At 37.1% G+C, this 24,869-nt stretch overlaps 1 protein-coding gene across 1 annotated transcript in view; it reads left to right on the top strand.

Annotated features, from left to right (window-relative positions):
• The window catches only part of MALRD1 (MAM and LDL receptor class A domain containing 1), a 260,927-nt gene that overhangs the window by 46,427 nt on the left and 189,631 nt on the right, over window positions 1-24,869 (top strand). The window contains exons 11-18 of the mRNA XM_061352209.1: window positions 126-235; window positions 5,097-5,264; window positions 6,277-6,397; window positions 7,754-7,900; window positions 19,156-19,308; window positions 19,444-19,549; window positions 20,821-21,188; window positions 23,346-23,758. Coding sequence (XP_061208193.1) covers window positions 126-235; window positions 5,097-5,264; window positions 6,277-6,397; window positions 7,754-7,900; window positions 19,156-19,308; window positions 19,444-19,549; window positions 20,821-21,188; window positions 23,346-23,758 — 1,586 coding nt within the window. The remainder of the gene's footprint in view (window positions 1-125; window positions 236-5,096; window positions 5,265-6,276; window positions 6,398-7,753; window positions 7,901-19,155; window positions 19,309-19,443; window positions 19,550-20,820; window positions 21,189-23,345; window positions 23,759-24,869) is intronic.

Raw genomic sequence — 24,869 nt, 5'->3', positions numbered from 1 at the left:
AAATCTTGTTTACATTTATGAATAAGCTTTATGTGCCTCACAGAGCATGTAGTTACCTCTCTGAGGCAGCTATTTGCTGTTGGAGCATTGCATATTTTTCATATTTCTTTGATTTTTGTTTACAGGGGCATTCGTTTACTTCAGTGGATCATATCAAATGAATACAAAGATGGCCATGTCTCATCTGGGGAGCCCTTTCCTTGTCAGGCGGTCCCCTGGGCTTTCCTGTTGTCAGGTAACAGTTTGACATTAACTGTCACCACCTTTGTAAGCTATCACTTACCTGGTGTGCAGATATAGTATTCTTCATGCTATAACTGTTGCTGCTGAAAAAACGGGTTCCATTTCATTATCAGTAGAAGGCGTTACAGTTTAATTATTTTGGAGGAGGGAGATGCAACAGGATTTTTACTGCTTTGCTGCCAGAATTTTGTACCTGATTATTATTCTTTCTAAAGCACCTACCACATGACTCACAGTTAAGGTTATGTGTCAGGTTTTTTGCATACTGTGGCAAGCCTAGCTGGACACCAGGGGCCATATCAATTCACAGTTGAAGCAGGATGCCTTTTGAGCAAAAGCTGATAAAAAGTCACTGTTTTCCATAGGTAGGAAACACTCACATATCCAGTGTAAAAAAACAGGAGACCTCTGGTTTGAAGGTGATACAGACATTAACTACGTTGGTGTGAACAGAGAGAATTAGCTACCATGCTTTAGACACATACTAAAATTTAATTGATGGTTTGAGGGCCATGCTTTTTAAGCTGACCAGTGCAGCACTTGAAAGTTTACCTTGAAATGCTTTTCTTGTCAAACATCTTGTGGCTCTGCAGAGGAACATGGAAACAACCACCCATAATGATGTGGTTGATCTGAAAAACTAGAAAGCTACCTGGAAGAAATAGGTCAGGAGAGATAAAAAATAGGAAAGTCTTGGGTGAAAAATGAAAATACAATATATAACTAAAATGTTGAAATTTTCAACAAATTATGTATTTCTAAAAGAGAACTTGAAGAAATATATTAAATACATATAATTATATTACTAAAGAAATATGGGAAAACATTCCTAAGTTTTGGGGAATTCCTTATTTTTATTCATCCTTTTGGCACCATATAAAGTTAATAGATGCTGTAGAGTCTTATAAAGGTTTTTTATTTTATTTTGGAGGCTTTTTTTGTTTTATACTCCATAACTTTTCAAAGCTTATATCATACTTTGGAGAAGCTAAGTTGTGTAGCTCTGAGGCTTTTTCTGTTACTGCATTCTGTCTCCTGATTTCAGAAGTCACAGAGGAGAAAATGGAAAGATAGGGCAAACTTGTCAAAATAATTTTAAGTGGCAAAAAGAGACTTTGGAAAAATAAAAATAAGAAAACCCCACAAAATTTAGACTGGTTTCTTAATTTTTCAAACTCAATATAGGACAGAAACAGTAATTTCAGTTGGAAAACCTTTTTCAAAACAAAAAGTGTGTGGAAGAACTGCACTTAGAAGATCCAGCAAATAGCACAATTATATTCCAGCAGGACCTAGGCTTTTTAGGCTTTTTCTAGTGTAAGGGACCGGAACCAAGTGTTGACTTACATAAATCTATTTCACTTGAGACTGCACCTCCCTTAGCCTATGCATATCAGTGTGTTACTGGATCTCAGCTGAACAGTTGTTACTTGCAACTGAGGAGTAGAAGTCTCTTAAACAAGAACAGCTTCTTGCTGTCATTTAACACACTCTCAGTTCTTAATCTTCACATGGCTTCTTAGTGTTGTCAAGAATCGGAAATGAAATAGATATAAAATTAAATCAAGCAGAATTCGGCTGCAGGGAGCACAGAAGGCCTCACAGCATCCTATTGGAGTCCTGTGTGTTGCATTATTCCTGGGACATCTCAACCTTGCGTGCACAGTGCATTTTTTCAGGTGGTTTCATATCCCTTTTGTAGACTTTGATACTGAGTAGATAAGAACCTTTCAGATTCAGATTAATTTATTCCAGAACCCCTTAAGGTGAGCAGGGCACAGTTTGTATGTGAATCGGTGAAGCACTCATTAATAAATCTATTACAGAGTTTGGTCTACATTCAAAATAAACACAGACGCAGCAGACGTGCACATATATTTCTCTACTTCAAAGTCAGGGAAGAAGCCATTTTTAATTTTGAGTATGAACATAGTGAATATATTTAAAATTCCCAGTTTCAACAGAAAGTAGAACAAGTTCTTACCCAGTCATATATATCTGAAAAGAAAGTGGTTTTGAAGAGTGGAATCCTGGCTTTCTGCCACATTTTCCCTGCAGGCTTTTATTTCTGGGAAAGAGCAAGGAGTAGGGGGTGCTCATTAAAATGTGTATTGGTTTGTTACTCTCTCTGTGTATAAATGCGAGATGTTGCCCTCTTGGATGTCCCACTGAGAGGATAATAGGATCTACATAAAGAGATGTATGTTTATTAATGGCTTTAAAAGTTTCTTGGCTCTAGTTTAAAAAAAAAAAAAGGAAGAAAATTTGAATTGAGGGGTAACCATTTTATATTATCCCTTGATGGCTAATTGAAACTTAGAATTAGCTACTTTCTCCATCTTCTTGTGGCTGAGTCTTTTTGTAGATGTCAGCTAAGAATCATCTTTATTTAGCTCAAAGTTTTGGAGTTGTAGGAGAAAATCTCTACTCCTAACTGTTTATGCGGTTTAGTGGACAAAATAGTTATTGTAAAGTAGAATATATAGACATAGAGAAGGAGGGTAACTTCATTTCTAATGAAATGAAAAGCACAGATTTGTTTAAAAAGCTGTTTGATAAACATAAACTTACATCTAGACTTTTTAGGGTACAGTTTTTCAAACAGCTCATTTTGAAAACGGTATACCTACTGCCTTCTATTCTTTAAGCTTTCTGGTGGGGAAAAAGGTTACATGAAAGTGTTTTGAATTATTATATAATATATTTTGGTTCCCACTCATGAGAATACACTATGGGAAATCAAAAAAATAACTCTACCAACTGTAAACCCAGAAGATATTAAAAAGGAATAGTGTGTTGTAACAAGTACGTTTCCTAACCAGTGATCCACCTTGTACCATGTAATGCAAGCAAAAAGAAACTCTTCCTTCGTACACAGCAGATGTTGTGTCTTTGGTGTATTTGCCAATTTTATGGATTAAATTCAGGGACAGAAATGAAAGGTAATGACTCCCTATGCAAGATGATTTTCAGATTATTAGTAAATTATTTGAATGCAAAGGAGTACTCAAATTCATGTGATAATTTATTGAAGAAAAGACTCCTCTCGGGGTCTGATTACTCTTAAACTACTCTTTCCCTTAAAAAAGAAAAAAGGTAAAAAGAAACTCTTGGGGATAGACAAGGAGAGGAGGTGTAGAAGGGGATGTTGTTAGGGACACATCTGGAGATGCACTTGCAGGAGGAGGTGGTCCATGTTGAAGGAGGTATGTCTCTGAGGGGACTGAAGCTGAGTGACCCACACTGGGACAAAGGGACAAGAACTCTCCGAAGGGACTGTGGCTATGTGTGACACATCCTGGGGATGGGACACCCCAGAGGGACTGTGGCCTGTCAAAGTCCTAAGCTGAAGCAGGGGAAGAAGAGTAAGATGGTAAGAAACAATGAGAAGAGGGAAATGCATAGGGAGCATGAGAAAGAAACCATTACTCATATGCCCAATCTCCTGCCTCGCCAAAGGAACAAGGCCAGAATGAATGGAACCTGCAGCAAAAATGAGGGAAAATTAAGACGAGGGGGCTGGCTAAGTTATTGACTTAAACTGGCCTGGGAAAGGGAGAGTAATCAAGTTTGTGCTTGATTTCTTGTGGCTAAGTGTTTGTTTTCTTTTTTTCTCAGTAGTACACCATGTTTAGAAATTCTCATTAATTCACATTAAGTAAAAATTATACCACTAGCCTAAGGCTGTTTTGCCTTTTACAGTCCCTAATACAACGATTTTCTACAACCTGTACAGCCTATTGTATCAGCTGTTTGAGCTGTTTCTGAAAGAAAAGACTTTTTCTCATGTTTAATGGAAAGCTGGCTATTGGAAGCATCTCTGTTTCTCCTGAAGCTAAAGATAGTTTTTCTCATATTTGTTACTGTCTTGCAAAAACAAAACAAAACCACGTATGTTTCGTATGGTTGTTAGCCAGAAATGGTCTATGTTCTTTAAATCTGTTTGAAAGTTGATATAACATGAAAAAATACAAGGAAACTGTCTCTCTGTAGTGTGATGATCCAAGATTCATAGTGTAAGATCATATGAAGATAGGCAGAAAACTGGATGGGAAGAGCTATTTTTACAGCTCTTGTTTTACTTTCACAAGCATTCAAGTATTACCAAGGCTTTTTCAGGGAAGTGAAGAGTCTGCTGTTGAATAAATTTTAGCCTTTCAGTATGCAAAGAAGCAGAAAGGACTCGGAGGGAAGGAGAGAAAAAACTCAGTCTATGAAAATCTTATTTCTTCCCTGCAGTTCTCAGCTGAATGTGCAGAGGAGGCACAGTGAACTGGGATCCTTACAGTTTTCTGATCTTCTCTGCTTGGCAAGCAGTTTTTTGCAGCCTCATCCACCTACGTTTTTTTCTTTCTATATATTGGTCAACTTGTTTCAGGAGTTCAATAGATTATTTGAAGCATCTGTCTTCAGATAATTTCCATTTGTGTTGAATTTGGAAATAGAAAATAAGGTTTATTTCATGCAAGTACCTCAGCTGTTGCAGTTCTGAGACTAACATACTTATGAATATGTCCTATATTCAGCATTTGCAAAGAAAAATAATCTTTGGGAAGTTTCTAAGTCCTTACTGAGCTAAAAAGAGTTAAGGGAAGTCATCAGTCAGTCTGCATCAGTTGACAAGTAGAAGTTTAAAATAAGCTTTAAAAGTAAGCTTTACTTTTAATTATGGTTTTATCTTTAGACATTACTGCTCCTCAGCATGCCACAGTCTTGTACATCTTTATTTTATGTTAAAGCTGTGCTTAGACCTATTATGTTATTCCTTGTTATAATGTACATATTTGAGTCAGTACTGAATTTATTGCAGTCCTGTAGTTTTTAAAGGGTTTCATTAAAATCTCTTCTAACAGGTAAGATTTTGGTACTGGTTGTCTCAGGATTCACAGCTTTCTGTCTTTAAGAGAACTGCATTGGATGGAAGTTTGGAAAAATTGCATGACATTTTAGGATTGCCTGAAATGCAGTGGACAAAAGTGAATATACCTGTAGAAAGTGCAGCTACAGACCTACCTTTTCAGGTAATTAGAAATTACTTTTACATTGCTTTCAAAAAATTATTCTGATTTGGCCTTTTGAATTAATTTACTCATATAGTGAAATATAAAAACAAAGTTTCTACTCTTTAATGTTCATATAAAAAAATTCCATTTCGATCTTTCAATAGATGTAGCTACAAAAGAACATCAGTCTTGTTTTGGTATTGTATGCATTAGAATCACCTTTCTGTAATAAAAGTCAAGTAGCAATAGCATAGTAACTTAAAAACTGAACTTGTTATAAAAAGTGCTGATCAGAGTGAGGACCTAATTGTGTTGGCTAAAGGAAAGAGAAGGGCAGACAGTTCAATTTGCAGTATTGATCACAGAAACAATTAGCAGCTTTCAAATTTATTTTTACAGGCTGCTACAATTTACTGAAACTTGGGAACTGTTAGGGGACTCAGCAACTCAGTTTTAAGTATTCAGGAAATAAAAATCCAGCTTTAGTATTTTAATTTTGTCTCATCTAAAAGAAAGGGCACTGAATTCTCATTACTGGTAAATTTAGACTGAATTTTACTTCCTTTTATGGTTTCTTAAATGTTTATTTGTATTTACCAACACCTCCTTACAGTGTCTACATTTACTGTACCATACGTTGTTGGCTTCAGCAAGCATAGTACAGATAAAACCAGAGTTTTAAACCATCCTATTTCGTAAACCTCAACAGATCATTGTAAAATATGAACTTTTAAAACTTTAACTGTTTTCAGCAGGCAGCGATTCCTTCAAGTAATGAGTTTTACCGGTTTGGATTGAAGCAAAGTCATCTGGGTTGTATAACTTTCCCTAAGGAAAGGTAGTTATGGATGTGACAATTGAGGAGTAGATTTCTGATTTGGATCAAATCTCAATTGTAGTTTCTGATGGTTAGTGTTCAGAGTTGGTTATAGGTGGTATTTAATGCCTGTACAGACTTCATAAATTAGAAAGGAATATATAGGTATGTCTTTTATCATGTCACCTTTAGTGAGTTTGTTTGTCTTTACAGATTGTTTTACGAGCTACTATTCTAACAACAAATGCTACCGTTGCTGTTGATGATATCAGTATAACAGAAGAATGTGGAGTTGTGAGTAAATCACTTTCAGGTGTCAGCCAAGAAAGTGAAGGCAAGTACTGTGGTTTTCAGTCATTTTCCTCAATGTCTGTTATGTGTAACTGTGATTTGTCTGACAACTTTGAGATAACTTTAAGAAAGTAGGTGATAATCTGAGGAAAAAGTCCATATGCTGTAATCTCTAATAGATGCTAGTGTGTAACATGGGAGGAGAGTCTTCATAAGTAGTTTATGCTAGTTCTGTGACTTGAGCTGTGGTAGGAATTTGCAGATATCACTTACTATATAGTACCTGCCCACATTCACAGTTGGATGCAGAGACAGAAGCAAAACATCTTGTAACTTCCACTGAAGAAAAATTCTACTGCATTATCTTTAGCGCAAGAAGGTTCTCCCATCTTTAGTGACAAATACATAACACACTGTAACTGTCCACCAAACTTATCTGTATACTCACACTCTGTAATCTTGAAGTGCCAATGGATGGAAATATAGAATAGTGTAGCCTCTATCAGACTGCTGCTTTTCTTCCTCCTGACTACTAATGATGTTTTTTAAAATGCATGGGTACATAAACAATCAGTGGTAATGATGGAGTCTCTATTATTGGAATAATTTAAAGGCACAATAGAAAAATTCCTTGCTGTGTCTTTAAGGCTTCTCTGATCCCTGTATAAAATCTGTTTGAAGTTAGCTAGGTATTTGAGGAAACATTAGTTATGCTTTAATTATTTTCCCTACAACTGTCCTATTTACCTATCAGTAACAAATACATTTTTAGAAGGGAGTGATTTTTAAAAAAACATCTGTCTGGATAACAATATGAATAGCTAAAAAGGCTAAGTTAAATGAAAACTATGAAAAGCTGAATGATATTCCTCTCACTTAACCTCTTTCCAGAAATCTACTCAAGTATAACCAGTAGTCCTTGGCTTTTTCTTTTCCCCTTCATTGAAATCTGGGGTGTTTTCTAATGTATAGATTGAGATGAAAGCTAGTACTGGCGAAACATCAAACTTTCGGTTTCTTGGAATTTTCATTGTGAGTGAATGCAGAGAAACCACCACTATTGCAGAAAGTGTTTTGAAAGACCTAGCCCCTGACTGAGGGAAACAGCAGGTTGCTGTACACAGTGCCTCACCTCTGAACTGGAGCCTGGCCGTGGAATTTTAATGTGCTATTGATGATTTTTCATACAAAAGCTTGAATGTTGTGGTGAATAATAGGTAGTTCAAGAACATCAGACATTATCCGCTGTATTTCTTACCAGTTGAGATATAATCTAGTTCATTTTAAGGTGATGCTGTTCCTCATGCTAAGTACATTACTATATTCAAATATGATAAAAAGCACTTCTTTGAATTTTATGTATATATATGCACTTACATTTTCTTTCCTGATTTTTAAGGGCAAACAGAATTTGCAGGTGCTAATTCTTCATCTTTTTACTGTCCACTGGGACTTTTTTCATGTGGAGATGGACAATGTATTTCATCTGAAAAGTGTTGTGATTTTACACCTGATTGTTCAAATAGCCACGATGAAGCCAACTGCCGTAAGTGAAAATTTAAAAATCTAGGTTATTACATATCTTTTCCTATTTGCCAGGCTTTCATGAGTGGCTTTTATGAGTTTACAACATTTCATAAGTGTTATAATTTAAAGTAAAAGCTCTTGAGGAATAGTTCCTTTATTTTGATTCTACTCTGAGTTTTATCTCCTTTAATTTTCTGTAACATCTACTTCTCTCTTAGCATTAAAACCATAAAAAAAAAGATCTTTAATTATTTAGTAGAAAGTCTTGCTTAAAATAGAGTATTTTGTTTTATAACTCTCAAGATGCTCAGTATCAGGTATGGTGATATGAATAAAACCTTAATCTGTAATATATTGGAAACTAAATCAGGAAGCCATTGTAAAATAAACTGAACAGAATTTGTGCACACATGCTCTCATCCATACAAAATTATGTTTAAAAAAAAGTGAGGGAAATATGTTACATTTGTACAGATTTGGAAATTCTGTGGCACCTCTCTGTGAGATGCCTCAAAAGGTAGATGCTCTTGTAGTTAGACTTGGGAAATGGTGAGATAGGAAACATGAAAAATGCAGTGGTCGCAGATTCATGTTCAAATTGTATGTTTTGTGCATGGTGAATAAAAGTATCAGTGCACAGACATGGTCAAAGATATGATTTAGCCTGCATCAACATTTTCTGTTTGAATATACTGTGACTGCTGACTGGGCTACAGGCTTGGATTTTCTGTGCATGAAATTAACACGTGGAAAAGCAGAGGGTAGTGATGCATCTCAGAGTCTGGCTCCACTGTACAGTCAGAAGGGAGCTTGAAAATGTTTTGAAGCTACATATTAGAGTTCCTGAAACTCTATTCATTCAATTACCTGCTCTGCATAAGAAATCATGGTCATACTTTCCGTCTTTGAAAATGAGTCTCTTTTGCACTGAATTGTCAACTATTCTATAAAGATTTTCAAAGGGAGTTACCATGAGCAATAATTAGTACTGGTTGGTTGGTTTGTTTTTATTTCAAAGCATGACGGTTTCTAGCATTCCCATAAATAACAGAAATATTGTAGACAAGACCCTTATTGTATTTTCTGACTGTGCTGTATTATATATCACAAAGCATAAAAGCATCCTCACAGATGTTAGTGCAATCCAAACTTGATGCTTATACTTGATAGTATTTATCAATATTATTGATAATATTTATCAATACTGTTGCTCAAATAAGCAAAAAACTATTTGGCTTTTAGCAGATTAAAGAAATAACTACAGCTTCTATTTGTATTTATGCAATTTTACTACAGTTTAGTATCCAGTCTTTCTTGGCTAGAGCATTGTTGTTCAATATTTTAGTTGTTTAGAAAGATTTGCATCCAAAATACACAGAGCTTGAAGTTGGAAAACTGCGGTCTGCTTTGCTAGGTAACTTCTTAGCTAAACCCAGAAATATTAAATGTTCACTAGACAGAATATCTTTCCTCTTGATGTGGAAAAAACTCTGCTGTCATGACAGAATAGTTGAGTCTCGAAGGAATTTCTGAAGATCACCCAGTTTAGCCCTGCTGCTCAAAGTAGGGTCCACCAGACCAGAATGCCCTGGGCTTTATGCATTTGGATTCTGAATATCTCTGAAGATGGAGACTATACAGCTTCTCAGGACAACCTGCTTCAGTGTTTGATCACCCCCACAGTATAACAACTGCTTATTAATTCTCATTTCACTGGGCACTACTGAGAAGATTTTGTTTTACCTCTTTATTACCTCCCTGCAGGTGTTACTCATATTAAAACCCTTATTACACTCTATTGCTTTCTGATTTGCTGCATTTTTTTTGTAATTTTCTTCAAAATGTTCTTATACATTCTATGTATTGTTGGGTTATGATGGTCTGCATTGCTCTCCCATTAGTCTTCTCAAAATCTTGTGCTAGGATTTTGCTCTCTGACAAAATAATGCCATGTCCAAATCAGTAGTTTAATTACAAACATTCTAAATAAATTTAGTTGCATACAACATCAGTTATCCCAGCTCTGAGATAGCAGTTGACTGGTAGTTTTTAATCAAGAAAATGAAAATCTACACTTTTCACTTTAAATATGATTATTTATGTTTCAAAATACCCTTCCTCTTAGCTATTTACCGTGTGTTTCCATTTCAAAATTTGATTTAAAGGTAAAGATAAATGTCCAGTGAGGTGTTTAACCATTCCTAGGTTATCTTTAATCACAAACTTCTTTATAAGGCAACTGATTTTCTTGTCTAATTATATGACCAAAGAAATCCTTATTATACCCAAGTCTTCCTTATCCAAATGATACATTAACAATGACATGCTAAAGGTTAAACAGTGGGACCATTATATTTATGGTGATCTTTGCTCTAAATATATCACTTACTTATAAATCATTGTATTGTGGAGTTGGCTCAATGTGTGCTAGCACTGCAGTTTGTAATGTAGGAAGCAGAATGTAGATATGCAAATGTATCTGCAAGTATTTCAGCATGCTAGTCTGGTAGTATACAGCACTAGAATAGCTCTTATAATACTTCTCAAGTGGCATTTCGCTATCTTCACGTTTATATAGTACACCATTTCTTTCTACATTTTTTTATGCATATTCTTGCAATTGGATGCAAGTATTTCATTTTTCTCAGTCACTTTTCCTAATTCTTAGCTTCGGTAAGCACAGATGTTTTGCAGATTTCACCACCTACAACTACATTTTTCCTTTATTCAATATTATTTTTTTTCCCATGATGTTCCATCTGCTGATGATTGTGTGCTTCTCAATGTAAGTTTTTCCTCTGGGTATGAGAACCAGGCAAGGATATTACATAAGCTTAAAATAGATTTTGAAATATTTTTTATTTAAGTCTTTTCATCTTAAATTCCAGTAAGACGATTTCCTTAGATTTTAGGGTCCACCAAAACCAATGAGCAAGCAAGATCACCATGTAATTTTCTCATCTCTCAGCATCCATCCTTGGGTTATGTCATGGACTGAAAAACATAATTCAAATGTATTCAAACAACCAAAGAACCCCCCCCCCCAACGCCACCCCCCCATAAAACCAACCAACCAACCAAACAAAAAAACAACCAAAATGAAGCAAAACCCAAAAAAAAAAGACCCAAACAAACTCAAACAAAAAAAATTACCCCCCAAACAAAACTGCAAAAAAAAAAAAAAATACACCACCAAAAAAAAACCCTAAGAATAAGATAAAAACGTTTTCTTTTGAGTGTTGCTAAAAGCTTACAGCTTTTCTTCTACAGATGAAGAATTTCTTATGGCTATAAACTATTACACATAACTTCCATGTATTAAAGCAAGGGAAAAGTTATTGCGTTTTTCAAGCTTCAGATTTGCAGCAGTGGCCTAACATACCTATCCTATTGTGTGTTTATGCTCTGGAATATGAATGTACAGTATATAGGTCTGCACCCTATATATTTGTTGCAGTCTAAATGCTCACTTTTCCAACTTACGGATTATGATGATGAAGCAGGGAATAAGATCAGATCAGGGAAAGAGCAAGGGCATTTTACTGCCAGAGACCACACACACTTTCAGAATTTCTATAGGACACAGAAGTCATGAATATAACTCCTCCAATTCTGTCTCCAAAGCTCTGTGTAAAATTTTGTGTAAATGTATATCTCATTTTATAGTTACTCCTGTATAGTTTCTCGCAGATCATCCACTATGACAACAAACATGGCATGAGCTTCAGTGGCAGAGAACACGGTAAATTACAAGACGGCCTTAATAATGGCCATCAGAACTTATTTTTGTTTAGTTCAATAAAACCAGGAGCTTTCCCCTTCAGCTATATAGGAAAAGCATTTTAATGGACATAGCCAAGCACTTGACTGTTAAAGAATACATACATTTCTGTTAATTTGTTTCACCTAGACCTGGGTATCCAACAGCCTAAATCACCATGTTATCATGTTGTTTAAGAAATGTAATTTTTTTCAGATTTTACTGATATTTTGAATGGAGAGATTCTGAGTTAATTTACTTTATTTCCCATATCAATACACTGTTATCACTCACATTTAGAACCTGAGAAGCATTTGCAAATGACAATATCATATGAAAGGGGATATTTCTGGAAAAAAAAATCAGATTTAATAAACCAGTGATTTTTGGATTCTATTTCACTTAAAAATGATGCTATGAAACTGCCTTTAGTTAGATGACTGCAGATCTGCCTCACTGCACGGAATAGACTGCCATCAATATCAGATTTGTATAGTGAAGATAAGATTAATATCATCATGTATTAAAATCAAACTGTAACAATTACATGTGACAGCATAGTTGTGGTTTTGGGTGGGCAATATTTAGTTTAGGTGCAGGGTTGATTAATGTTTTTTGTGCAACCACAGGATTTTATTTCCCCCCTGTAAAAATCTCCATCTTTGCAAGTCATACATCCAAGTTAGTGATGGGAGATTGTAGTGCAGTTACCTTGTAGCTGCACAGTGAAATCACGAGGTTTATTTATAACAAAATCTTTTGCTTCCATATATTTTACCTGTCTTGTATGCAAAACTCTTCCTCATTTCACAAGAGATAGACCTGTTTTATGTACAAGTCATGTTTGCTGTTATTAAAAAGCACCCATGACTGAAATCACAAGTAGGTCAGTTGCAGATTCATGGATATTGAAGTGGATATCCCTAACAGAATTAGCAGAAGAAAATATTCTGGAGCATTTTGTTTTGGTGGTTTGGGTTTTGTTTTGGTTTTTTTTTTTTTGTTTTTTTTTTTTTTTTTTTTTTGTTGTTGTTGGGTTTTTTGTTTGTGGTTTTTTTTCTGGTTTGTGTTGTGTGGTTTTTTGGTGATTTTTTTTTTTTTTTTTTTGTGGTTGTTTCTTTTTTTGCAAGTGTGTTTTGGATTTTTTTTGTTGTGTTTTTTGGGTTTGGTGGGGTTTTGTTTTTTTTTTCTGTAATCATCTGTAGCAGAGTACCCTATCTGTCTGTCCTTTTGGATTCAAACTATAATTTTGTATAGATGACAAAATAATCCTGAAAATTTTTAGCATTCTATTTTTCACTCTAGATCTTTATGTGGGAGTAGTTTCTGTAGTTTCCTCCCCGCTTAAACTTTAACAGATTATATTTGGAAAGTGGTGGACAAAGGAACTGTAACGGGGATTTTATAAAGATCAAACTTGTTTAGTCTTCAAATAAGTGACTTATTTTTTTTTTGTTTTGTTTTGGTTTTTTTTTTATTTTGCTTGTGGTTTGTTTTTTTTTTATAATTTACCACTTAGTAATAATTTTTTTATAGTAGAAATTAGTCCAGTACATCTACAAGATACAGTGTTACTTGAGTGTGTATGAATCATGAAATTAGCAAACGGGATGACAGATAAAACGCTTCTTAGTATGTTTGTGTTCCAAAGGGGGTTAAAATAATTTACTAGGACAAGTATGTCTGGCGTTAAGCTAGTCTCGGTTCCTAGATTTGAAAATTGCTTTCTTGATGACATATAGTTGTAAGTTCCTAAATTCATCTTAAAATTACTGATTAATAACAAATATTAAAGTCTTGGCATACTAGAGCCTTTAAGAACAGCTTTAAAGTAGAAGAAAATGTTATAGGATAGTAATTATGATGTTATGCATATTTTGCTTAAATATAACATGTGCTGACAGGTAGAGATTTCTGGAGGATGTAGAAACTGATGAACTCTATACCCTGATGAACTCTATACCCTTGCAGAAATGCTAATGTCTTAATCTGTTTCTACATACCATTTTCATCAAGACTTTTTATAAATTCTTGTTAAGCATCGTCCAACTTCCAGAAAAACTGCACCTCTGATTTGTGAAGGTCTTTGGGTGAAGCTCCTCAAACCATAAAATGTTAAAGTCAATTGCTGAGGTGAGTAGCTCGAGAGAGGACTCCTTGAACACCGGAGCGGGGGGGAGATCAGCGTCCAGGAGTCTCAACTTAGAGCGACACGCGCAGAGCCACCGAGGGAGCCTCAAGTCCTCGACAGGACCTACCCCGGAGCCGGCAGCTCAGCTCACGCGACCAGGGACTCACAGGGGGCGGAGCCAGGAGGAGCAGCGCTAGCCCTGATTGGTTAAAAACCTGCCCCAGGGAGCGTGAGCGACCAGGAGCGGGGCAAACAGAGCGAGTGGAGACAGTCTGTGCGGGCAGGCGAGCGGGATGGTGAGCACTCGCCGTATGACCAGGGCCTGGTCTGGGAGCTCTGCTCTGGCTGCCCCGGCGGTGGCCACCGTAGGTACCCAGAGAGAGCCAATGAGAGGGGAGGCTGCAGTGCAGACTTCGGGGTGTAGAAAGTGCCTGCACTGGTCTGGTGAGGGAAAGGTGCACAATGGGCAGGGCTGCACTCGGTGCTCCCTAGTGGAGGTGCTCCTGCAGCAGGTGGCTTGCCTGAAGGATGCTCTGAATAGGCTACAAGATGTCAGGGTAGCTGAGAGGAAGCAGGAATGCTTGCTCCCTGCCCAAACTGTGCAGGGTCCTCAAGCTTCCCCTCTAGCTCATGGAGGAAAGGAGGAGGTTGTTAACCTTCGAAGCTGGGAATTGGTGACAAAAAAAAGAAAAAACACAACAAAAACAGGAGGAAAAGGACGACTAAAAGCAAGGGACTTCCTCCTAAACCTGTTGCCCCCACACAGAACTGCTTTGATGTCCTGCAGGGGGCTCATGAGGAAACACACTTGAGCCAGAAACAGCCTGCTGATGCACTAGTAAAGAAGATCTCTACTGGTGCTGCCAGGAAAAAGCGGCGGGTCGTAGTAGTAGGGGATTCTACTTTGAAAGGGACAGAAGCACTCGTCTGTCGGCCTGACCCAGTCTCAAGGGAGGTGTGTTGCCTACCAGGGGCACGGATCAGGGATGTGGCAGAGAGGCTGCCAGCTCTGGTAAGCCCCACGGACTATTACCCACTTCTGGTGATACATGTGGGTGCTAGGGATATAGATAGTAGTAGCCTGGGGAGCATAAAGAAGGACTACAGAGCCCTGGGAGAGGTGGTTAAGGGCTCTGGAGCTCAGATTGTCTTTTCGTCTATTCTCCAGGATACAGGGGAGGACCTAAAAATAGCTAGGAGGATTAGCCAGGTTAATAAATGGTTAAAAGGGTGGTGTCATAGTCAGGGGTTTGGGTGTCTTGAACATGCCACCCAAGTTTGTAGGCCAGGTCTAGCGGGGGCTGGTGGAGCTGGTCGGATAAAAGAAGGGGAAGAATGTTTTTGGTAGGAGGCTTGCCAGACTGGTCAAGGAGGCTTTAAACTAGATGTGTTGGGGAGAGGGGCATCATTCCATCCCAACACACCCAGTCAGTTGCCTGTACCTATAATAAATGCTCGGAGCAATGCAGAGATATTCCGGCTGCTCCAGCCAATGAGCCGGCAGGGGAAAATGGATGACCCGGGGAATTACAGACCACTCAGTCTCACCTCTGTGCCTAACACACAGTCTCACCTCTGTGCCTGGCAAAATCTTGGAGCAGATTCTCCTGGAAGGCTTGCTAAGGCACATGAAAATCAACAATGTGCTTGGTGACAGCCAGCATGGCTTCACTAAGGGGAAATCCTGCCTGACCAATTTGGTGGCCTTCTATGATGGGGGTACAGAACTGATGGACAGTCGTAGAGCATTTGATGTCATCTACCTGGACTTGTGTAAAGTGTTTGACACTGTCCCACATGACATCCTTGTCTCTAAATTGGAGAGACATCAATTTGATGAATGGACCACTCGGTGGATAAAGAACTGGCTGGATGGCCGCACACAAAGAGTTGTGGTCAATGGCTCAATGTCTGGCTGGAGACCAGTAACGAATGGTGTCCCTCAGGGATCAGTGTTGGGACCGGTCTTGTTCAACATCTTCATTGCTGACATGGACAGTGGGATTGAGTGCGCCCTCAGCAAGTTTGCCAATGACACCAAGCTGTGTGCTTCGGTTGATACGCTGGAGGGAAGGAATGCCATCCAGAGGGACCTTGACACGCTTGTGAGGTGGGCTGATGCCAAACTCATGAAGTTTAACCATGCCAAGTGCAAGGTCCTACACCTGGGTCAGAGCAATCCCAGACACAGCTACAGGTTGGGCAGAGAAGAGATTCAGAGCAGCCCTGCGGAGAAGGACTTGGGGGTGTTGGTTGATGAGAAAATGAACATGAGTTGGCTTCAGTGTGTGCTCTCAGCCCAGAAAGCCAACTATATCCTGGGCTGCATCAAAAGGAGCATGACCAGCAGGTCAAAGGAGGTGATCCTGCCCCTTTATTCTGGTCTCGTGAGACCTCATTTGGAGTACTGCGTGCAGTTCTGGTGTCCTCAACATAAAAAGGGCATGGATCTGTTGGAACAAGTCCAGAGGAGGGCCACGAGAATGATCATGGGAATGGAGCACCTTCCCATATGAAGATCGGCTGAGAAAGTTGGGGCTGTTCAGCCTGGAGAAGAGAAGGCTGCGTGGAGACCTCATAGCAGCATTCCAGTATCTGAAGGGGGCCTATAGGGATGCTGGGGAGGGACTCTTCATTAGGGCCTGTAGTGGTAGGGCAAGGGGTAATGGGTTAAAACTTAAACAGGGGAGGTTTAGATTGGATATATGGAGGAAATTCTTTCCTGTTAGGGTGGTGAGGCACTGGAATAGGTAGCCCAAGGAGGTTGTGAATGCTCCATCCCTGGCAGTGTTCAAGACCGGGTTGGACGAGGCTTTTGGGTGATATGGTTTAGAGCGAGGTGTCCCTGCCCATGGCAGGGGGGTTGGAACTTGATGATCTTAAGGTCCTTTCCAACCCTAAGCATTCTATGATTCTATGATTCTATGAAAGTATTTTGCTGAAGAACCCAATATCAGAAAGAAATCTATAGAGTTTTGTGGTAACAAGTCTTCTCAGAGAAAACTAAGTCTGCTGAAGATGTAAAGGTACCTTTCAGTAAACATCAGTAAAGCAAGCTACCCTTAAATGTTATACTCGCAGTCTCATTTTGGGGTGACACCGTGAGTATTATATTTCCGTGATAGTGGTGGTTCCTTCGTGATTATTGAGTGAGCTTGTTAAAAAAAACACTAAAAGAGGCAGCAAAGTATATGGATACTGTTAGAAGTAAAATGCATAAAAAACAGCTGAAATAATGTCCAAAAAGGAAAAGATAAAAAAGATGAAAAATTTTGGTGGGTTAAATGTCAAAATACAGTAATGATGATAAAAAAGTTTATTAAAAACTAGCAATAAATTCCTCAAACATGAAGAGAAGACTGCTTGGCAGAGTCCTTAGGGCCACTTGCTGCAGAAAGAGAGCTTGTAAGACAATATTAAATAGGAGAAAGACAGAAAATAAAGTCCTAAGAGAAAAGGCAGATTAGTTTGCGTGTGCTCACTGTAAAAGAAACTATAGAAGTACCCAAGCAACAGCCTTTCTTTTTGTATAATCTGTCTGAAACAGAAGTACCAGTGGACAGTGTTATGGGACAATTAGGTAATTGAAGTGTTATTAAGTATCAAGAGCCAAGTGCATTTCACCCTGTATTCCAGATGTAAAATAGTTGGTTTAAGATTTAGTTGAAGGTTTCAGGTTTATTTTATCTCAATATAATAACAATGCTTAAGTTAAATGTATAGTCTAGTGCATCCTTTCTTTTATCCTTTGTCTCTATTACAAGTTACAGATGCAAGAATTATGGGCTTAGACTTAACAAGTGCATCTTCTTTATTTGCCTCTTTTGGTGTAACCATCTGTGTCCAAGGTTTGTCATTTTCTTTGTTACTGTTCCTCTGGGAATATGGCACACATTCTCCAATGGAGCAAAAAACAAATCAGCTCTCCATATTTGCTTATCATTATGCTCTGTCAGTGGGTTTTTCAGTCATTTCCATCATGCCAGGTCCTTGAATATTTGCAAATATTCTTGTCTTCATTTTATGCTATCAAAAATTCTTCCTTCTACTTTTTTTTTGTCACAATTGATCTACATAAGTTTTATCATTGACATTTTTGTTGCACACTGTATGTGTAGCAAACCTGTATTTCCTTTGATCCCTTAATTGTTACTTGGTCTTCCATATTTGTGGGATGATATTTTTTTTTGAGGTAGCATTAATAACTGAAGATTTCTGTCCACAGAATCTTGTCTTTTTAAGAGCCCTAACCAACAATACTAATATGTCTAGTTAATATAGTTTTTATTCTTTCTAACAAATTATGTATGACTTAATGTGACACAGTTCTTAAAGAAGAGAAAAAAAACCCAAAAGATTTCCATATTTTCCATGAATAAACTTTTATATAATCCTATTCTCCAAGAGACTTCATATGATTCTGAGATGTTCATTTCCTATACTGTAGTGATATGGCCACTGGAAATTGTAATGTTAGAAAAATAATGATAGAATTCTGACAGTCATGTCTGAATATTTTATTTGTTGTGTGTATTTAATTAATTATCACTTAAAAAATATTGAAATAATTTCTTAATGCTTTCTACAGAAAGCCCATATACTTGTGGAATTCAAAAACATAGTTTTGTGATTTAATGAGGATTTTGATTATTTTTTTTAAGTGTGGAAGAGAAAAAACATGTTCATTTTAATATATATTTCTTAACTTATTCATTTATGCATGACACTCCTTTCTTTGTGTATTATACCCATTTTTAAAAGTATCACTGCTCTGTTAAATGAAGAACTGAAGAATGCTGTTGAATGTTTTCCAAATCTTTTTCACTTCAGTAGTCTGTGTTTCAGAGATTACCAATATCATACTATCTCAGTAATCGCCAATATTTTACTTAATTCACATTATAACTAGAGGAAGAGTTTTGTTATCATTAGTATACTTGCTGAGTTTCAGGAAAAAAGGGATTTGATTTCTGGCTCTAACACTGATTCCTTACAAGATTTTGCAGAAGGCTTTTTACAGCTTTGTGTGCTCTGTGTTCTCTTGCTCTACAACCTGAGGATTGTAAAGTCTATTTTCAGCACCTCCTCAATTGCTTTGAGTGCTTTGGCTGCAGTGCTTTTAGAGGGAAGGGCTTGTTTTACTGAATACATTGCATATAATGATGGCTTGGTTGTTCCTGTGGGACTGCTGTTTTACCCAACTGTTATGAAACAAATATGTCATCTCTGGATACTCTGCCTCCTTACATTCTTTCCTAGACTTTTTTCTAGAAGAAAGAAATTTCGGTGACATATTGGAAATATTTTATTGCCTTTTCATACTATAAAGCTTGTTTAGTAATATCATGTACAGAGATAAAGTAAAATGTTTCCTTGATTTCAGCTGCTGTATGTGACTTTGAAAGAGAAAGCTGTGGCTGGATTGAAACTGCAAGTGCAGATGGCTTTGACTGGGTAAGAAGTTCCACTAGTGCTCTTGCACCTGCTTTTCAGAAGCAAGCTCCCCTCCGGGATCACACATATGACAAGCCTGAAGGTAAGAAACAGAGAAGTTGAATAGATAGATCTGCCCTTTAATCAGATTTTAAGCAGAGACCATGAATGCTTAAGATCTTTTAGGAACACTTTCTTGCTTCAGCCTGAAAAGTTGTTTTCTCTTTTAATTTGATAGGTCATTTCATGTTCATTCTGAAAACCACCAGCAGCATTTCACAAATAGCTCAGCTACGAAGCCCAAAGTTCAGACAAACTGGATCAAATTGCACACTGTCCTTTTGGTATGAAATAACAGATTTAAAATGTATGGATCGTCTCACATTGCTTCTCTTGGATTAAAACTGAGGTTATAGTTTGCAATAGACACACTTTCCTCTGCAGTATTTATTTCTTTTTATTTGTTAATTATACAGACTTCACCAAAACCATGCAGAAATAAGCTGAAGCACTTGGAGAACAGAACTGAAACATAGGGATGACTGTTGTCAGGCTTGGAGTACAATTATGTTAAAGGATTGTGTTTACATATACACAGACAAATACCACAAAAATGCTTATGTTTCTACTTCAGTGGATTTGAAAGCATTGTGGAATTTTGTTCAAGGAAACCATCTAAAAATCTAGTAGCTCCTTGGTTTGTCTACAGTATTCAAGTTAGATTGTATCATCTTTAAGCAGAAGCTCCAGTGCCAGAATTGGTGCTTTGTTTGCAATCCTTTTGTTATATGCATAGATAGGGGGAAAAAAAAAAGACTAAACAAAGCACAAAACAATCAACTTTCAGTTACTGTCTTGTTTCAGTCTTTGTGTAATCTTGTCAAAGAGGGACAGAAAAAGTTATGATGATTCATTTACTAAGGTCAAAAGTAGTGCTACTCTTTAAATAGTAGCTTTTGTAGCTTTCAATGACTTTGATGATATTAAGTGCCATTTTTGTTGCTGCTTTCAAATACATTTTCTGTAGGAAGAGAAAATGACTTTTTACCAAAGACTCAAGACTTAAAGTTGAGTATAGGTCTGGAAATTGCAAACCGTTGGTTGTGTTCCCAATTCTGCTGTACAGTTGCTCACCTAAGCATTTATGATTTGTAATGCTTTGAGATGCTCCAGAAATGCTGTAAAATAAAAGATGTTCACAATAACACAGGTAGAGTGTACATTTTTGCATTCAGTAAGTGTTCTGTTTTTCCTTCTTGAAACTTTTCACTTGTATATTGAATTAAATTTATAAAACATATGCAACTGAGTGAGCAGTGTTCATTGCTTAATATGAAAGCAAATGCCTTTTCAGTTATGGGTTTTAATGAAGTGTGCTGCTTCTCTCATGATCTTCAGTTCTTGAAATGAGCCTTAGACTGATACAGCAGCCTATGCTACCATCATTCAGAAAGTGGGTTGAATTACATGTAGCTAGATTGAATTACATGAAGCTAGGTAATAGGCACTGTGGAATGCCCATATTTCATAGAGCTATAGCGAAAAAAGATACTGGCCATTACACCATTCTCATTATTTTTCACCCTTAACTTTTTTTTTTTTTTAATCATTTTAGGTATTACAATTATGGACATTCAGTTGGGGCAGCAGAGATGCAATTGCTTGTGGATGGGCTGAAACAACCTACTGTCCTTTGGAGGTCGTATTACAGTGAGGGAGATCAATGGCTGAAGGCAGTCATTCAGCTTGGGCGCCTTCCACATCCTTTCCAATTCTCACTTGATAAAATCAGTCTAGGTTTTTATGAGGGTGTCTCAGCTATTGATGATATTACATTTGAAAACTGCGCTCTTCCACCTCCAGCATTAAGTTGTGAAGGTCCTAATCATTTCTGGTGCAGAGACACAAAAGCATGTATTGACAGTTTACTGGTCTGCGATCTTGTGGACAACTGTGGGGATGGATCAGATGAAGACAGCTGTAGTAAGTAATTTCCATTACTTCTCACTTTATATCAAACTAAATTTTACTTTTCAAATTCATCCCTGAAGTAAAAAAGTTACAGTCTATCAATGTCACAGCCAGTACTGATTCAACTGAGTATAGGTATTGATGAAAAAGACTGAATTTGTTGTTGGTTTTTTTTTTAACATAAATACATATGATGTGTTATAACTGAGGGTAAATGCGGTTCAATCTCTTTTATCCAAATTAGTCATATTTCTTTAACTTTTGCAAAACACTATCTCAGCTTAGGCTGGGATAGAGTTAATTTCCTACCTAGTAACTGGTGCAGTGGTCTGTTTTGGCTTTAGTCTGAGAACAATACTGGTAACACACAGGTATTTTAGTTGTTGCTAAGTAGCGCTTACCCTGATCAAGGGCTTTTCAGTCTCATGCTCTACCAGTGAGGAGGGGCACAAGAAGCTGGGAGGGAGCAGAGACAGGACACCTGGCTCAAACTATCCAAAGGGATACCATACCACAGTATGTTATGTTTAGTATATAAACTGGGGGAAGTTGGTTGGGAGCCCCCATTGCTGCTCAAAGATAGGCTGAGTATCAGTCTGGGGGTGGTGAGGAATTGTACTGTGCATGACTTGGGTTTTCTGAAATTTTATTTCACCTTTTATTTTTTTTGTTGGTTTTGGGTTTGGTTTTGTTCCCTGTTATTATCATTTTTAGTATTAGTATTATTGTTGTCATTATTTCTATTGTTATTCTTCTCTGCATCCCACCTGAGGGGTTGAGGGAGCCAGCTTGGGTTAAACCATGACAAACACACACATACATTACAAGCTAAAGAAAGGATTCACAGTGTGCCAGATGATTTTGCCTTTGATTCTACTGATGGCAATACAGTGGAAGGTGTATATGGACGGAGAAGAGTGTATGTCCTATCTCTTTTTATGACCTATTCTTTTTCTACCTAGAAAAAATATCTGTACTGGAAGACACTATCCATACTGGGCATAACTATCCCTTTTTAAAGAAAGAATTTATAAGTACTGAGGAAAGCTCTGGGTCACTCACATTTTTGACATTCAACTTGTAGTGCAGAAAGGTGCTGTTGACGATTTTCTCCCCAAAGGATGCATTCATCAATTTTAAGAACTCAAGAACATTAACATAATACAAAATTGCCTAGCAGTTGCTTTATCATGTCCTGAGGTAACTAAATAATGCAAATCACAATGAGTTTGACGAACAGGGGACAGCTTATGTACTTGGGAGCATATGAGGCTGCACTGATGTTTTCTGAATATCAACTTAACACTGATCTGAATTTAAAAGAAAGTGAAGGCTTTGCAGCCTATCTCATTTTTCCCACTTGTAAAATGTTTATCTTCTTCATAACCCATCTTGAGGTCTACAGTAAGAAAATAGTATATGACCTCCAGTTTTAAGCATCAAAAATTAACTTCATTAACAAAAAGGCTATTGTGTCAGTTACTGTTTGTGAGGGGCACATTTGAAGATGAAATGCCAGTTTTCCACCTCTGATACACATTTTGTTTTTTAAAATTAAAAGTAATTGGGCTAATCAATATATTTTGCCTTCGTGTCAAATAATATAATAATAATAAAATATTATAAATGCCTCTCTTGAATTTTGCATTGATAAAGCTATCATGCTGCTATCACTGAGGATAATAAAGATCTAAACCACAACCCATTTTAGGACTACTTCTGCTGTGCAAAAATATATTAGATCCGTTGCTGCACATACCTACAAGACTGAATTGTGTAGTTTATTTACTCGAATTAACCTCAGTTTTAACTTCTTAACTACTTTATTCAGTTAAATTTCAGTTTAAAAACTTGGCAGGCTTAAATTAAAAAAAAAAACATAAATGTAATAGTACTTAATAATAAAATTTTATTTACAGTTCTGTTTATTCAATGCATTTTTTATGTACAGTTTGACAGATATATATTGAAAGAGGAGATAAATAAGTAAAGATTTATTTTTCTTCTGTGGTCCAGGGAAGTGTATGTTTAGTCTTCAGAGGGAATTTTTTGCAAGAAGAACTGTGATTTTCTCTGTATTAGACATTTTTGTAAAGACAAAAATACATTAAAGCTCAATCACCTTTTGATACTGCTTTCACTTGACAGTCTGTTTTGTTTATGTTTCAGACCCTGACCTACAGTGTGACTTTGAAAATGGGCTGTGCAACTGGGAGCAGGATGTTGAGGATGACTTTGACTGGATCCGAATACAGGGTCCAACCCCCACAGTTAATACAGGCCCTTTAAAGGACTACACAACAGGCACAGTGTGGGGACACTACCTCTACATGGAGTCCTCTGATCCACGTCAATTTAAAGATAAAGCAGTTTTGCTTAGTCCTCTCTTCAACCCTTCTGCCAATGGAACATGCATTTTTCGCTTTCATTATCATATGTTTGGAAAGCAAGTTTACAAGCTGTCAGTCTTCCAGAGAACTGTGAGTAATACTGGTGGATGGCTGTTGTGGTACAAGTTTGGAAATCAAGGAAACAGATGGATCCGACAGACACTCTACATCAGCAGCTCTAAGCCATTTCAGGTATGATTCTTCTAGGTTGCAGAGTCCCTAATTGCTGAATGAAGTATATAACTGTTATAATAGCAATCTCAAAGCTATTTCTAGCTGTCTGATAAAATTTACTTTGAAATACATTTCTAGGGCTTATTTTTTCTTCCATTAAGTATGTCTGGTTTCTGTTTCAGGGTGGGGTTTTTTGGGGGAGGGGGTCTTTTTTGTTTGTTTGTTTATTTTTCCCCCTAAAATACTTAATTTTAATGCTTTGAACAGGAACGTGGTATTTGAAGTAGATGCTATTTTTGTTTTTTAAGCATTTGGTGAAACTACCTTATCTGAGTCTGCTACAGAACAATTTGGCAAAAAATTTGGATTCATTCATGAAAGAAAGACTGTTAAAAGGAATATCCTCTTCTCTGCCTTATTTTTCCAGCATTACATCTTAATCTTTAAATGTATAATGCCAGAAAAATATCTGTTTGAAAAGTTGGGTAAAAGGCTAGGTCAAGGAACAAATATCATTTGGAAAAAGATACTATAGTAAGTTACAACTACAAATCTAAAATTGTATATACTATTTACCTTTCACTATGCATAGGCTGTTTATTCTGGTTGGGTTAATGAACCTGCAGACTTATTAGAAGACAGAGAGATATTAGGTCATTTGACTGCCAACTGGTCATAAAATTAACTTGGAAACCCCCTAAAACATATTATAAAAAGAAAAGCTTTCCTTTTAAGTCTGCTAGAACGCAATATTTTCTTTAGATTTTCCCGTATTTATTTCACAGAATATAATTTTTAGGTGGAAAGAAGTTCTGTCCTCTTTGGAGGAAAAGCCAGCTGGAAGAAGAGTGCTCATTTTTGGTCAAAACCCTTTGTTGTAGAAATGCAAATAAGCATCAATATAATGTTAACAAAGCCTTTCTTTCCCTTTTCCCTTTTCCCTTTTCCCTTTTCCCTTTTCCCTTTTCCCTTTTCCCTTTTCCCTTTTCCCTTTTCCCTTTTCCCTTTTCCCTTTTCCCTTTTCCCTTTTCCCTTTTCCCTTTCCCCTTTTCCCTTTCCCCTTTCCCCTTTCCCCTTTTCCCTTTTCCCTCCTTTTCTTTTTCCTTTTCTTTTCCTGTGTGTTAGTGTT

This window comes from Neopsephotus bourkii, unplaced genomic scaffold (genome assembly GCF_033783945.1).
Source record: "Neopsephotus bourkii isolate Nb327-2 ecotype Australia unplaced genomic scaffold, CSIRO-AGI_Nbou_v1 NB_53, whole genome shotgun sequence".
Classification (NCBI taxonomy): domain Eukaryota; kingdom Metazoa; phylum Chordata; class Aves; order Psittaciformes; family Psittacidae; genus Neopsephotus; species Neopsephotus bourkii.
Note: the sequence above shows the minus strand (reverse complement) of the source record. Positions and strands in the feature narration are given on the sequence as shown.